The sequence below is a fragment of the Dermochelys coriacea genome, chromosome 2 (genome assembly GCF_009764565.3).
Source record: "Dermochelys coriacea isolate rDerCor1 chromosome 2, rDerCor1.pri.v4, whole genome shotgun sequence".
Lineage (NCBI taxonomy): Eukaryota > Metazoa > Chordata > Testudines > Dermochelyidae > Dermochelys > Dermochelys coriacea.
In genome coordinates this window covers 134,339,594-134,355,596 of record NC_050069.1, presented here as the reverse complement: position 1 = coordinate 134,355,596, position 16,003 = coordinate 134,339,594, and the positions used below count along the sequence as shown (strand labels likewise).

General features: G+C 38.8%; 1 protein-coding gene across 7 annotated transcripts in view; it reads right to left on the bottom strand.

Annotated features, from left to right (window-relative positions):
* Nucleotides 1-16,003, bottom strand: part of CDH18 (cadherin 18) — a 908,539-nt gene that overhangs the window by 288,610 nt on the left and 603,926 nt on the right. For all 7 annotated transcript variants that reach the window (XM_043508441.1, XM_038391555.2, XM_038391556.2 and 4 more), the window contains one exon: nucleotides 599-1,089. In XM_043508441.1, coding sequence (XP_043364376.1) covers nucleotides 599-826 — 228 coding nt within the window. In that variant the 5' untranslated portion in view covers nucleotides 827-1,089. The remainder of the gene's footprint in view (nucleotides 1-598; nucleotides 1,090-16,003) is intronic.

Genomic DNA, 16,003 nt, shown 5'->3' with positions numbered 1-16,003 from the left:
ATGCAGACAACATCACATGCTGGGAGCCAGTTTTTTGGTTGACACCTACACGTGAGCGTAAGGGTGTGGGGAAAGTATAAGGACCTTTCCCCTGAATTCACTGCATAAAAGCCAGACATAAATGTAGTCCTTGCACTCTCCTTGGGCTCCTACCACTCTAAAGTTGCATCCTAAATGGATGTGGTAGATATGGTGCCATTATCCCCCCAGATGCACACATGGCCAGCTGTGGAAGGAAGGATATGATATACCCTCTGATAGAGGAAGAGTCCCAATGAAACTCCCTCCAAAATGGTGCTTCTGCACACGGATCTCAATGTTGGCCTGCAACTTGTTGGACAAATCTTGTACCTAAAGCATTTCTCAGGGAAGATTTGCAACTTTTTATAGTTGTATGTCATCTTTTTTACTCACCATGATTATTATTGTAAATAAATAGGGATAGTGGGCAAATACTTTGTGAATGTCTGTAACATCATTGACTTCTGAGTTGCTTCCAACTTTACAGGAGACATCAGCTAGATTGGCATCTGGAACAACAATATATTCCTCTCCTAATGTCCCTGTACCCCTTTACAGAAAAGAAATAAGACCTTACCTTTCCCACATACTGGGGATCCGGTCCCAGGTGTTCTTCTAAAACAAAGAACTGATTCCATACCCATCCACGCTTGGGACGATGGTGCACTTCTGTTTCACCTTCTATGTGTTTGGTTTGATTTCTGGTCACCTTGATGGAGCCATGATGAGCAGCTCCATAACACCTCTGCACAAAACAGAGACAAACTAGGACTGGGCAGATACAAGATGTGCTCGTAATTCTCATTGTAGGATAACTTTCCAGTTCAAGGTTTCCTTCTCTCTTTTGGTTTTCTTTTCAGACGTAATCCCTTAATAGGTCCCCAAGAGGGAAGGTGAAGCCTGGTTTAGAAAAACAATCCAAAATGTTTTTTTTTAGTATGTCCATGGTTTAACTGCCCATTGGGGAAAGGTCACACTGCATTTACATCATGAAGAACTGAGTGTAGAAATTTCTGGTATTTGTTCTGAGATCTTCACAATAGACTGCCACAGACAACCATTTTATACCTAATAGAAAGGGGAAAAAATGAAAACCACTTACTCATCACTAGAAACAGTAATTAGAGCTTTTCAACCTCAAAAGGTGATGTACCTACTGCTGTGCTAATTAGTTCTGTCAAAGGGTCCTACACTAATCAACATTTCTTTTCAATTTTTTGTGGAAGTGTTTTCTGATTGTTTTTATGAAAGCACCTTAACAGTTAGTATGGCTCTTTAAAAGTGCATAAAATGTGTGCAATGTAAGGACTGGATGACTCAAGTGATTCTGGTAGTATGATATCAGGCCTTTTACCTACTGGTTCAGGGTGACAGCATTAGTCCAGGTTGGTTGTAATCAAAAACTACTGCTACCTGATTGATAGTGTTTAGCAGTTTATGTGAAATAAGTTCTTGGTCTCCATGAATTTTCAACTGAACAGTGGTCCAACATTATGAAAACCACCATTGTGGCTACTGGTAGTTTCGAGAGAGAGGGCAAAAAAAGAATGTGTGTGGAGACTCCAGGTTAAAACTCAGGCAAATTCACAGAACTGTGTGACCAAACCATAAACTGATAGTGCCTGTGTTTTACCTCCTATGTGGCTGCATAGAAGGCTTCAGTCCCCAGGATTGTCTGGAGCATTCCAGAAATATGTACATAAAACTAATTAAAAAGAGAGCAGTGTTGGTCTGAAAATCAGGAGGCCTTCAAATTGTATAAGATAGGTACTTGTGTCCCAGTAATGAAAGTCCCTTTTCTCTCCCACATTAAAAAAAGGAAAATTAGCCTTGGGTAAAACATCAGTCTTTAAAATGTAATGGTTAGGGGGGAAAATACAAAATAAAAAGTCGCTCAAAATCTTCACAGGATCCAATGAAAGGCCAATGTTCTTTTGACAAGGAGTTTGTTCTATTTCCAGAATTCTGTAGCAACATATAATCTCTGCAGATGTCAGACACTGACTATTCCCAAGGTCTGAAATCACATGTACAAACATTCACTGCAGAGTTAGAATTAAAACTGCCCTCCAATACAGATGGAGCAAGCTTATAATTAGGTAAATTAGCCATTACTGAATCTGTTTTAAAGATGAGATTCACTTCAGTTTTTTTGTGTATTCTTATAAAAGTTATCTGGTTTCTATTGCTCCTCTCCACTGTCATAATGTTCTCAGTAACCATCACAGATAATTTTACTTGTGTAACACTGGGTTGCTTCCCCCATCCTTCCCTTTTTGCCAGAAGATGTTTCTGAGTCATTGATATTAAAATATTTTTGAGGTAAAAGAACACAATATTCCTGATGGGAAAAAAAAACACATCTTTGGTTTTTTTTGTTTGTTTTTACAGATATAATAAAGCAAATTCTATGTGGAACATACTGTTTTCCCTCACACCAATGGGTGTGTGTATCTTATGATAACCACACCTCTGCCCTTTTTGCTGTATTGTTTAATCATCTAATATGACAGTAGAAGCAAACAGACTAGCAACCTGAACACACACCTAAATGTCCCGGGGAGGGCGGAGGGAGAGACCTTTAGAAAACAGTAAGACAAGAAATTAGAAATCAGAGGGGACATATAAGAGCAGAAGTTCACCAATTTTTATGGTTTATGGATTGCTTTGTCTTTCTATCCACACATTTCAAAGGAATATCCCCACCGGAACACTAGCTACTCTTTTTCAGTATTTGTACTGAGTCCAAGTACAGTTCATCAGAGCACAGAGCAAATGCCTGCCCAAACTTCTGCTGCTAATTAACAGGTAGAATAACCCACAAGAGAGACATATTTTCCATTACAAGCATGTAGTTTGGAACAGTGGGCAGTTAGGTGAGGGTATAATACAAGTATTTTCCACCCACGAGAAAAGATCTGTATAAAGTTTAAAGTTTACCTTGATGCCACTTTCATGCTCTCTCTGGAAGACTTACAGAGGATTCACTACACTGGATCAAACCATTGGTCCCCCGTACCTCATCTCAGCTCCAGCAATGGTCAATGCCATGATGCACAAAAACAGCAATGTACTGAGCCACCTTTATTACTAAAACATTTGCCTTACAAGGTGCTTTTCTAACACTGATGAATTAAGTCCTAATCAACACCCCTGTGCAGTTAATAGCATTATCCCCATTTTACAAATGGGAAAATGAATCAAGGACAATTTGAGGGATTTGCCATAGCCAGATAGTGTAGGAAGTCTGTGACAGAATACAGGATTCCTGGCACATACTTCTGTGCCTAGCCTCTGACAGTCTTTCTGCATGTAGGAGAAAGCATTCCTGTCCCATCCCAGCAGGAAATTAGTTTATGCCCCAAAGCATGAGATTTACTCCAGACAATTCACTTACTTATGAAAAACTATTCCAATAAATTAGGTATTGATACATTCCAATATAAATACATGTGAATTAAATGAAAGTTAAATAGTACTTTACAAAAATGCCACACTTTTTCTTTTTAATGATTACTTTTTTTCTTCCCTCACTTCCAGCACAAAAAATGAAGAGCAAAAAAACCCAGAAACCCTTTAAAAAACAATATACAGTGAAATTTCTCTCAGTGGAGCAGTTAAGAAGTATACAAAATGTATCTGATCTCATCATTACACAACATGCCTTTTCTGTGGAAATTTGTGATTTTGTTTTGTGGAAAACACTGCTTACTCATTTATTTTTAAGCCACTATATAGCTTAATTTAAAATTATTCAGATTCTTAGTTTCTACATTTTTATGTTACAAAATAGTGACTGATGCATTTCTTATTTACTAGATTAATTTTTTACTTATGTTTTGTGTCAAGCTCTAATGGGATGAAAATTCAAATTAAAAATGTGCAAAAACAGCATTTTAAAACTGTTTTCAATTAGCTAAATAAACCCACCTCTGCTGGCTACACAAGAAAAAATATCAAAATACGTTTTGCATTTAAAAAATTGATTTATTAAACAAAGGAAGTATGATCTGTAGTTACTGATCAGAACTGACCATTTCTGGTCACCATGTTCTTCATGATTTTAGAAACAGTAGATATCATCCCTTCATGTCTAGTCTGTGTTTATAGATTGGAAGAGGGAAACCACATTTTCTGTTTTTTTTGTTTTTTTAAAAATGATCAGTGGGTTTTTTTCTGTTTTGAGTAAACTAGTCATTGAACTAAATTAGTTGAATGAACTGTAACAAAGAAAGTATTTTCTCTGTACCACAGAGAGGCTTCTGTTGTCAAATGTTCATTCAACGCTTTAACAAATCCTGGTTCCAGGTGCTTAGCCAGTGACCTCCACCAGGTCAATGGTTTGATTTTCTTTAAAACGTGGCAGGAAGCATGTTCTGCAGGCATATAATTTAAATTATTTAAATAGACTATTAAATTGAAGCCCTACTATAGGTTGTCATAATTTCAAATTTAATTTTAAATAGGATTATTTATAACCCCCCATATTTAATTTAAATTAAAACATCCAATTTAAATTATAAATTTGATTTTAAAAAATCTTCATTTTTATCCACCCTGCTATCCAGTATGGAAATTACCTAGTAAATATGACCTGCAAAAGGGTGTATCTTGGTGGGGTTTCCTCTTTCTTTACTATGTATGACCATGTTCTGAACTTTTTATTTTTTAAATAATAATAATAATTAATAAGATGTAAGGATGGATACTGCTTGTTTTTTGTTAAAATTCCAATTCTTGACACTCATGGAATATTGTAGGATGACTAGAGAAATATTTACATTATTACATCATGAGAGACTCAAAGCTGAACAATTGAAAGAAGTAGGAATTTTTAGTGAGACTGTTTAAAATGCTTTGGTTTTAGAAATTCAATACTTAATTGCTCAGGAGAAAAGATCTCACTGATAAAGTTTCAGCTCCTACATTCCTTAAATTAAAGAGCTCACCCCCACTTTAAAAAACAAACAATCCATTGCATTTCCATTTAAGTATTCATGGCAAGGTCTAGCTTATTGGTGATAAAATTACAAAGACAGGAAGAGACTGAACGGTGAACATAATTGGAAGAAAATGCTGAAGTTACTTTAATTGTGAGGGACTAAACAAACATGGGACTGAATCTTTTAAATTCCTCTAAATTGCTGGTTAAGCTGATGCTCTAAGATGCTGACTGCTCAACGCTGTTGTCTGCAATTTTAGATTGAGTGTCCTGCTCTATGTTTTTGTATTATAATGGTATACAGTATTACAGAGCAGACTTGTACGATTGCTGAATCCTGGGAGCCCTCATGAAAATGAGCTGTATCTCAAGAGATTGTCACAATGAGTTAAAATTAAAATAAATTATTAAATAAGACGATGTGCAAAAGTTCTGCTAGCATTGCCGGAAATCATTATTTTAGCGTGGTTACTGCTTAGCGTGGGAGCAGGGCTTTAGTGAATTCCCCTGGAACCAGTGCCGGCATGGAAATGCAGAATAGGTATGCTTCACCAGCAGGAAGATGTGCAGCCCAAGCTGAGCAGTAATTAAGATGGGCCCAAGCAATTCCTGAACCCTAAAGTCACACCCTTCCTAAATGCAAACTGACCCTAAATTTGAATTCAGCTTAATGATTGATTTTAACAGATATTTATACATCTAAATCTGGCAACTCCTTCACATTCACTGAATGTTCTTATCACAGACCTCTTTCATTCCTTGTCTGAGGATAGAATGCTATACATATGTACACACAAAAGCACATATGTAGTGGTGACAAACAGATAAACAATTACAGAATTTTGTGATAAACTGCATTTCTCATAAGCATTTGACTGCTTCACCTGCACTCTGTTCACTGATTTCTCTCTCTCTCTCTCTCCTCTCTCTCTCTCTCGCTCTGTCAGGACTAGAGCTGGTAAAATATTTCCCTCAGAAACTGAACTTTAGTTGAAACTGAAATGTTTCCCACGAGTGTGTTGATTTTGAAAAAAAATTGACTGAGTTAGGCCAGCACTGAACAGTTTTGAAAATCCCATTTTAAAATTACAATATTATGTGCACAGTATTGTTGTAGCCTTGTTGGTTCCAGGATATTAGAGAGACAAGGGGGGAGAGGTAATGCCTTTTATTGGCTCCACTGCTGTTGGTGACGGACAAGCTTTTCAGCTTACACAGACCTGAAGAAGAGCTATGCATAAGCTCAAAAGCTTGTCTCTCTCACCAATAGCAGTTGGTTCAATAAAAGATATTACCTCCCCGGCTTTGTTTCTCTAACATTATATATGACTGTTGAGGGCTATCTCACCAGCATTCCAGATGTTAGGAACCCACACTCCCACTGCCCAACTTCTTTAGGGGATGCCTTCCCCTAAATCCACTTCCAACTCCTGTTTATCAGGAACCGTAGCTGCTTTGTAATGAGTACTTGCACTGGACACTTACCACGTTTGCTACCTATTAATCTGCAGCATCTTGTTACATCTCCCACTGGGTCCCTGATCTGCTTTAAGGAAGGCATACAAAGCCCACCACCACTTGGACAGTTTAGTGGTGAGGGAAATATTTCTTCTGAGCCCCGAACAGAAAGAAAAAGTTGATTAGCTCAATGCCTACAGCAGATCATAATACCCAGTACTACTCTCATCCTATAGCTGGTTGCTGCAGGATATGATGAGAGAAAGGGTTCCATCTGGAGGGCCTAGGGTATAAATACATCCCCACTCTCTATCCCCCTGGTGCTCATGGTGTCCCCATCTGCTCTGGCCACTTCTATTTCCCCCCTTTGGCTCCATTCAGGTGAGTCCCCCTTTATTCTCCCTCATAACCCAATGGCAGTGGGGTGCTTTAAAGGAGCCATGACCCCTTTTCTTCCTGCTGGCTAGATGAAGTCCCACCACATTCAGTTGTGCATTACATATGAAAGGGTCCCTAAAACGTCTTGCTTAATTTCTCTATGTCCACAACCTGTACAGTTGGACTTATGGGAATGTCATCATGGTATGGTGTCATGCAAAAGGTTCCCTCAGCATGGCTTGACACTGCCACCATGTATGTGAAATTCAAAAACACTTTATACAAAATCACATAATCAGGTATTCTACATCCCAGATAATTTAAGAAACTATCTTAACATGTTTTAGGATATTTTGGGCCCTGTTATCTTACCCCTACACCTGTAAAACCAGGTCCTTTTGTTACATGTATAGAACTCAAAAGAAAAGAAAAATGTATAATACAATTAAAATGCCTAACAAATGATTTTAAAAAGTTCTTCTGTACAAAAAAAGTCATGACTTCATAGTCTAATATCTCAGCATCTTCCCACCCTAGAACCAAGTGCCTGCCACTGAAAAGCTAGAAATATTCTTTTTTTCTAATGGTATAAAATTCCTTTTTCTCAATCTACAGAATCATAAGGGATTAGACTAGAAATTCTGCTAATTTTATGCATAAAAACTCTTATTGTTCCAGGATTCAATTTTTCCCATCCTGGGATTTGGGCTGGTATTTTTGTTGTTGTGGTGGCAGTGGTGTTTTTTTTGTTTAAGGAGCTGAGCAGGGAATCAAATGGAAATATTTTTTTTAAATGATAACTTACAGAAACAGCTCAGGGTTTTAGAATGTTAGAATGTATTCTGAGGCTGATGGATTAATGTCAAGTGATGTGATCAAACATGCATAATAAATGTATCACAACCTGTGCAGTTTATCACATGGATATCTCTCTCTCACACACACACCACACTATAAACACGCCCAGTGGAGTCAGGCTAAAATAAATACAGATCTTTCATTTAATATGTCACTGTAGAAACCCTACATTATAAGTTATTTAATGCACTTATTTTAACTCTTATCGACTGCATCATTAAGCCATGGTTAGGTGGACTGGGCAGGTTTAAGATGTGGAATGAAATGTGAAAGAAGCTTGGAGAGAATGGAGAGGAGAGAATAAATGGTGGAGTAGAAAGAGTGCAAGAATGAGAACAAACAGGAATGATGAACCAAAGATAGACAGATAGCATGAAAAGAATGAAACAAACATTGAAGAAGATGAAAATGATAGAAAATTTTGCATGAGATAAAATGATACTGAAAGTGCCTAAAGAAAAGGCATCAGAGACAGAAAAAAAAAGTGGAAAGAAAAAGGAAAGGCCAAGTGGGAACGTTGCAATTGTGCAAGATACAGGGTGTAACTCTCTCTTTCTCTCTCTCTGAGATGGATTTGTTTTCAGAAGACTTAGAATATTGAAAATGACTGAAGAAAGGACATCAAGGTAGATAAGCACAGGAGAAAGAAAAAGAAAAGAACATGTGGTAACTTGGCAATCATGAAAGATACTGTGGAAAGCTCTGCCTCAATAAGAGATTGATCTAATAAATTGATAGCATGCATCTGAGAATTAAAGATGATTGAAGCAGACAGTAAAAAGTTCTGAAAAATGAAAAAGATCAACTGTATATCTTACACAGTTGAAAACACTATTAAACGTATGAAACTATCTATATATCAGCTAGTGGATCAGACAAATGCACAGTATACATTTGAATCCCAGATTCTGGCTTTGGATCTGTGAATCAGCCTATAGGAATTAACTGGATTTATGATCAACCTATAGGAATCATTCTGTAACAAAAGTCAGCACACAGTATTGACAGATGTGAATGCAAAACTGACAGAAATTGGCCCTGTCTGTTTTCTATTTTTCATACAACAACAATGGTTCTTGTTCCGTGTCACATGTCCCTAGTGCAACTCCCACTGAAGTCAGCTGATGATATATTTTGCCCAGGACATGAGAAAAAGCAAACATAAAATGCTTGTAATCATACATGAGTATAGAGAGAAATATTCAAGTTTAATTACTAGAGGCAGCTATACAGTATGAATAGATGCACGATAGGCTACAACATTCTTGTGTACAGTTTGCATGCAGAGAAATGAGTAATGTGAAGTTATTCACCTTGATCTGTAGTCAACTCCTGCTCAGAATAATCAATAAATGCTGCCCAAGTAAAACCAAAAAAGAAAGGAAAGAAAGGGAAAACAAACCACAAACAACAGAAAAAGAAAGAATCTGTAATGTTCTGAGTTGTCACAGCAGTACCCTGTGAAACCTGCTTCTATACAGATTGCATAATACTAGGACTCCCATTCTAAAAGGGTGAAACACATCACAATAAAAGGAGAACAAAGCAACATTTGTAAAAGGAAAGAACACCTCAGATAAAAGGTACAAACACACTGTTTTGTTTGTTGATAAAGTAGTTGCATGATTGCTCCAAATGTGGGATACAAAAGAATAGATACACAGCAGGTGTCAAAAGTCCAAAAAGAAACAATCTCCCATTTGGTGTGGGAGCTCCCTAAATAAGCAAATCCTTCCTTTAGCATCTCAACAGGGCCACACAGAGTTTTTTTGGGTGTCTGGGGCAAAATCTGAAGTTGAGGACCCCCACCCTTCCAAAAAAAATTACCACTGGGGAGGCCACAGTGGAAAGGGTTGGAGATGAAGCCAAAACGGTATTCACCCTCACTGTGGTGGCTTGGCTCCTGTCCTGCAGGCCGGGTCGAATTTACCACTTCAGATATTGTGACCTAGCCCATGGGATCACAGCGTCTCTCAGGTTTGGAGGGGGCCTCTCAAATAGGAATCCTGGAGCAAACTTTTCCCTCCCCTGAGAGGCCTGAATCTCATATTGGTACTCAGGTGCAAATATAAAAAATTGCTGTATTATGTCAATATAGAGACAATTTGATAGCCCAACTGTTGGCTCTGCATGTCCTAGCATTGTGGTAAGGTACCATAATTAAGAAATGGACCTAGAGATTCACAAATCATGCTTCCCTGATGATATTTTCCAAGCTGGCTAAGGAATTTAGCAACACATCTTCTATTTAAATTATTCAGCTGGAGATTCTCGTCAGATTTTTAAAATTCTCAACCTTTGGCTTTTGTGAAGTACTCTAGTTTTGGGGTCATTCTTCTGGTCCTCCTACTGTCTTTTTTTGATTTGCAGTATACACTTGGTCTGAGCCTCTATTATGATGCTTTTAAGAAGTCTCCATGTTATTTGCAGGCATTAAATTTAAGATCCTTTTGGAGGGGAATAAATATACATATATGTACATATATAATATATATATGATTACGATATATGATATATGATATATACATATATGATGATATATACATATATGTACATGTACATATATGTACACATATATGTATATGTATATATGATATATACATATATGTACATATACATATATGTACACATACCACCACAGTACTATTTAACTTCAAAAAAGGGAACTAAGCAAAAATGAGGACACTAGTTAGATCCCTTTTTTGAAGTTAAATAGTACTGTGGTGGTATGTGTCTAGAAATTTTATTTCTTCATTACTCCCTGAGGTGACGTGTACCCATTCAATATGAAGATAGTTGAAATCATCCATTATGATTATGTTTTCTGGTTTTGTAGCTTCTCGAACCTCCCTGAGCATTTCACAATCACTGTCACCATCCTCGTCAAGTAGACAGCAATGTATTTCTACTGCTGAACTCTTATTATTCAAGCATGGAATTTTTATCCAGAGAGATTCTATGGTACAGTTGGAGTCATTTAAGAGTTTTACTTTATATGACTCTGTGCTTTCTTTCACAGAGTGCCATTCCTCCCAGAGTGCCATTCCTGTTATTATATATTTTCTACCCTGTTATTACAATGTCCCACTGATTATCATCATCCCATCACATTTGTGTGATGCCTATAATATTAATATCTTTATTTATTGTTAGGGACTCTAGTTCACCATTCTTAGTATTTAGACTTCTACCATTTGTATATAAGCTCTTGTACATTTTATTAATATTCAGTTGCTTGCCTTCATGTGTTATGTTTAAATGGGACTCGTTTACATTTGTCTGTTCCTTACTAACTGTTACCTGTACTTTACCAACTTCTTTCCTATAGTCTATAGTAGGATATAGAATTCCCTTTTAAGAAATTAATCCCTAAGGGATGTGTCATAAATATAAAGAGAAAGGTAACCACCTTTCTGTATACAGAACTATAAAATCCCTCCTGGCCAGAGGCAAAACCCTTTCACCTCTAAAGGGTTAAGAAGCTAGGATAACCTCGCTGGCACCTGACCAAAATGACAATGAGGAGACAAGTTACTTTCAAAGCTGGAGGGGGATGGGAACATAGGGTCTGTCTGTCTGTGTGATGCTTTTGCCAGGAACAGAACAGGAATGGAGTATTAGAACTTGTTAGTAAGTAATCTAGCTAAGAATGTGTTAGTTTTCCTTATGTTTAAAGGGCTGGTAAAATAGGTTGTGTTGAATGGAATGTATATTTTTGTAACTTAAGGTTTTGCCTAGAGGGATTCTCTATGTTTTGAATCTGATTACCCTGTAAGGTATTTACCATCCTGATTTTACAGAGGTGATTCTTTTACTTTTTCTTTAATTAAAATTCTTCTTTTAAGAACCTGATTGCTTTTTCATTGTTCTTAGGATCCAAGGGTTTGGGTCTGTGTTCACCTGTGCAAATTGGTGAGGATTTTTATCAAGCCTTCCCCAGGAAAGGGGGTGTAGGGCTTGGGGGGATATTTTGGGGGGAAGATGTCTCCAAGTGGGCTCTTTCCCTGTTCTTTGTTTAACACGCTTGGTGGTGGCAGCATAGGGTTCAAGGACCAGGCAAAGTTTGTACCTTGAGGAATTTTTTAACTTAAGCTAGTAAGAATAAGCTTAGGAGGTCTTTCATGCAGGTCCCCACATTTGTACCCTACAGTTCAGAGTGGGGAAGAACCCTGACAGGATGTCTCTGCACAAACTGTGTACTCCCCTACAACTGTGCACTTTCCTTCAGCCATTAATTTAACAAAAAAATAATCTACAGCCTTTTTATGTGCCAGCAGTCTGTGTCCATTTTGCGTTAGGTGGAGCCCATCCCTCCTGTATAGGCTACTCCTTCCCCCAAAGGTTCCCCTGTTCCTAATAAACCTAAATCCCTCTTCCCTATGTCATCACATCCATGCATTTGAAAACCTGCCAAACAGGCAGTGGGGCCACTAGATAATAAAGGTTTTAAAGGAGTATTCAAGGAGAAGATCATTGTAGAGAACAAAATTAAGTCTTTGAATTCATCTTCACTACAGATATGGAGCAGATACTACATGAGACCTAGTCTTTTTGGGTGACAAATCTGAAGTCGTATTAAATTAATGTGTTTATGTGATGGCTGTACAAACCCCACACTGGGCAACAGGGGGTTAAGGAACTAGCCTGGGGTCAGCCAATCACACTCTACCTATAGGAGGAGTTAAAAGGCAGGGGAGCAACTCATTTGGTGGCAGACCAGGGAAGAGCAGACCTGCAATCTGAAGCTCCAGCAGAAAAGAGCTGAGAAAAAAGCAAAATTTCTCCCCACAACATTTGCGAAAAGGTCCCTCCCTGAGGGAAAAAAGGACATACTACAGAGAAAGCCTGAGAGGGAAGCAATCCCCCCTCCCTCTCCTATGGACTCTGAGGTTTTGTTAATTACCCTTTATTTTGTGTGGACTACCCCAGCAGGGAAAAGCCCAGGACTGATCCTGCCCAGGAGAGTGGTCCATAGCGCAGGAGGAGGCAGTTGCTGCCTGAGCAAGAAAGAGAGCAGCCTCACTACACACAGCCACCACCAGGTGCCATCTGGTGAGCGGATACCTTGCACGCTGCCTTAACCCAGATGGTGACTCTGGGGCAATCACAGAGGGAGGAGTGATAGGAACTGGACCAGGGAGGACAACCTTAAGCATCCCCTGACTGTCAGAGATCACTGATAGCTATCAAAGGGTCCTGGGTCAAAGCTTGATGGAGTGGGAGAGACCTGGATGCCCTACCAACAACTCCACTGCAGGTCATGGGCCTAAGCACTGACTACTAGGCAATGCTCCCCTACCACTCCCCCTGACCCCGAAGAGATTTTTTTAACAAAATGATAAAATAAACAGCAATAAGTCACCAGTTGATATGTACACAAGAACTCTGAAGGAACTCAAATATGAAATGCAGAACTACTAACTCTGGTATGTAACCTATCATTTAAATCAGTCTTTGTACCAGATAAATGGCAGGTAGTTAATGCAATGCTGAGATTTAAAAAGGGCTCCAGAAGAGATCTTGGCCAATGAGCCTAACTTCAGTACCAGGCAAATTGGTGGAAACTTATAGCAAAGAACAGCAGGATCATAAGACACCTAGATTAAAAATAATTTGTTGGAAAGAGTCAACATGGCTTTTGTAAAGAGAAGCAATGACTCGCTGATCTATCACAGTTCTTTGAGGGTGTCAGCAAGCACGTGGACAAAGATGATCCAGTCAATGTAGTGTAATTGGATTTTCAGAAACCCTTTGATTAGGTCTCTTAAGGTATTAAGGAAACTAAATGCCATGGACTAAGACAGAAAGTCGTCTGATGGATCAGTGACTAATTAAAAGATAGAAAACAAAGGTTAGAAAGAAATGGTCAGTTAAAGAAAGGCAAAGAGCAGGGTCCCCCAGAGATGTATGCTGGAACCTATGCTGATCAACATATTTATTAATGATCTGGAAAAGGGGGTAGTCACTGAAGAGGCAAAGTTTGCAGATGATACAAAATAAATCAAGATAGCTAAATCTGAAGCAGACTATGAGGAGTTATAGAACGATCTTATCAAACTGGATGACTGGGCAACAAAAGGGCAGATGAAATTTGATGGTGATAAGTACAAAGTAATGCATATTGGAACAAATAATCCCAGCTATACATTTACAGTGATGGGTTCTAAATTAGATGTTACCACCCAAGAAAGAGATCTTGGAGTCACTGTGGATCAGTGGTGGGGAACCTGCGGCATGCGGGCCACACACAGCCTGTTGGGGTAATCCACTGGCAGGCCGGGAGACAGTGTTTACATTGACCATCCGCAGACACTGCTTCCCGCAGCTCCCAGTGGCCACAGTTCACCATTCCTGGGCCAATGGGAACAGCAGAAGTGGCAGCCAGCACGTCCAATATTGCATATTGACAGAGACAGTTCTCACTTATGTTGGTCCAAGAATATAATATCAATTCCACATTCTGGTCTAGGCCTCACACCTTTGATGGACTTAATGCAAGAATTGCCAAGTGAAATTTAATTTATCTCTGTGCTATGCAGAGAAAGTCAGCCTACATGAGCATAATGATCCCTTCTAGCCTTCAAATATATGAATTTGTCTCTCTATGAGAACATCCTCTCTATTCCACCTAATGTATAAACATTGCTGCATGGTCCAGTTTGGTACAAATACATGACAAATAAAAATAACAGCCCTTTTTTTTGCCTTCTCAAAGTTATGCCCCATTTCCTGTTCTTTCCGGCTAGATTTTACACGAATGTTGAAGGATGTTGCTTCCTCCACTATTATTACATTAACTGCTGAATACCGTTACTGTGGCTTCCAAATGATAGCAATTATGAAATTATTGCCACTAATGAATAGGTTGTTTTGGGGGGGGCCACACATAGCTGAAAACCTCCTCTGATTAACCAGCTGCTGCATTTGTTGTTGTTTGATGTAGAGGCCTTTGCACTCATGGATATGTGGAAAACATTACCCAAGTTCTTGTTTTTATTTGCTTCATAGCTTTGGTTTCAGACCATTCATATCCCACTTCAGTACTGCAAGAGCAGGCAGTCCTTTTATTTATTTTCACTACCGCAGAAGCATGGGATTCTTTTTCTTTCTTTGTCAAGATATAGTACCTCAGAGTAATAAAGATAAATACAATTTGGAGACTGGAGTGAAGGAAAAGGGATGGGCATGTTCTTCAAAAAAATTAGAGATTACTGGTTCATGCTGCTTAAGCATCTCTGACATTACTGGGTTCTGACTGTCTTATGTTTGCTCTGAGTAAAGGATTGCAGTACATTTGATTAAAATCCTGACTGAAATCAGGCAGTGTGGAGATTTTATTTATTTATATATGAAAATAAGAGAGAGAGAGAGAGAGAGAGAGATGAAAATAAGAGAATTAACCACATTTCCTGAAGTTCCACAAGGTTTTTGTTCAATTGAGGTTTTTGATAAAAGTCCATTTTTCTCTAGCCATATTCCATAGCCAAAATGCAGTTTTAAAGTCATTCAGAGTCCATATGCTGCATTAGTTTAATAGGCATTAACATACAGTTACCTCACTGGGTAATATGAATCATATTATTTAAATTAGCTGAAGTCATATTAGAGTGCAAATACTAGCATGAATGAATGTTTTTTGAAATTACTCATGGGGGAAGTTGTCCCACATGCCGTATTTGAACAACCTTTGTGAGTTGGGAAGAAGAAAGGCTTCAGAATAGAAATGAGGATCCCCAAAGCAAGAAAAAGTATGTGCAGCAGTCACAGGGAGAGAGTGGTGAGATGGTGCGTTAGCAGCAATATGGTCAATGCAATAACCACCAACACATGAATGGGATGCACTTGTTCATCTAGCTGGGTTCCTGGACAGGCAGCGAGGAGGGTGAGGACCATCCTAGAATAGAAGCTCTTTGTTAGCAACTAGGTAAATGCCATGTTATATCTGGCCAAGACCAAGGGAAGAGACAGTATCACAGTGAAGGACAGAAGCAGAGAACAGCTTCAGCAGTGCCAGAGGAAGAAGGAGGCCCATAACTGTAAGCAGTGCTGGATGAGGCATAAATGCTGCCTGTAACAAAGGCATCAGCTCAGTGAGAGCATTCACTTGGCTGCTGCTGTGATGGTAAAGGACCAAGACCTTAGGTGCCAACGTGGTGCTCTGTAGAAAAGCAGGTGCTGAAGGAGAAGCATGGAGCTGCTCATGGAGCACAAGTAGTCTTGGAGATGGGACAGCATCTGTGGAGGCAGGAGCAGAGTACCATTCAAAGAGAGTCTGTTGACAGTTTAGCCAGGACATTTGACCTGCAAACCATTTCTGTGGTTGCTGCTGCACAAGATCCTGTTGAT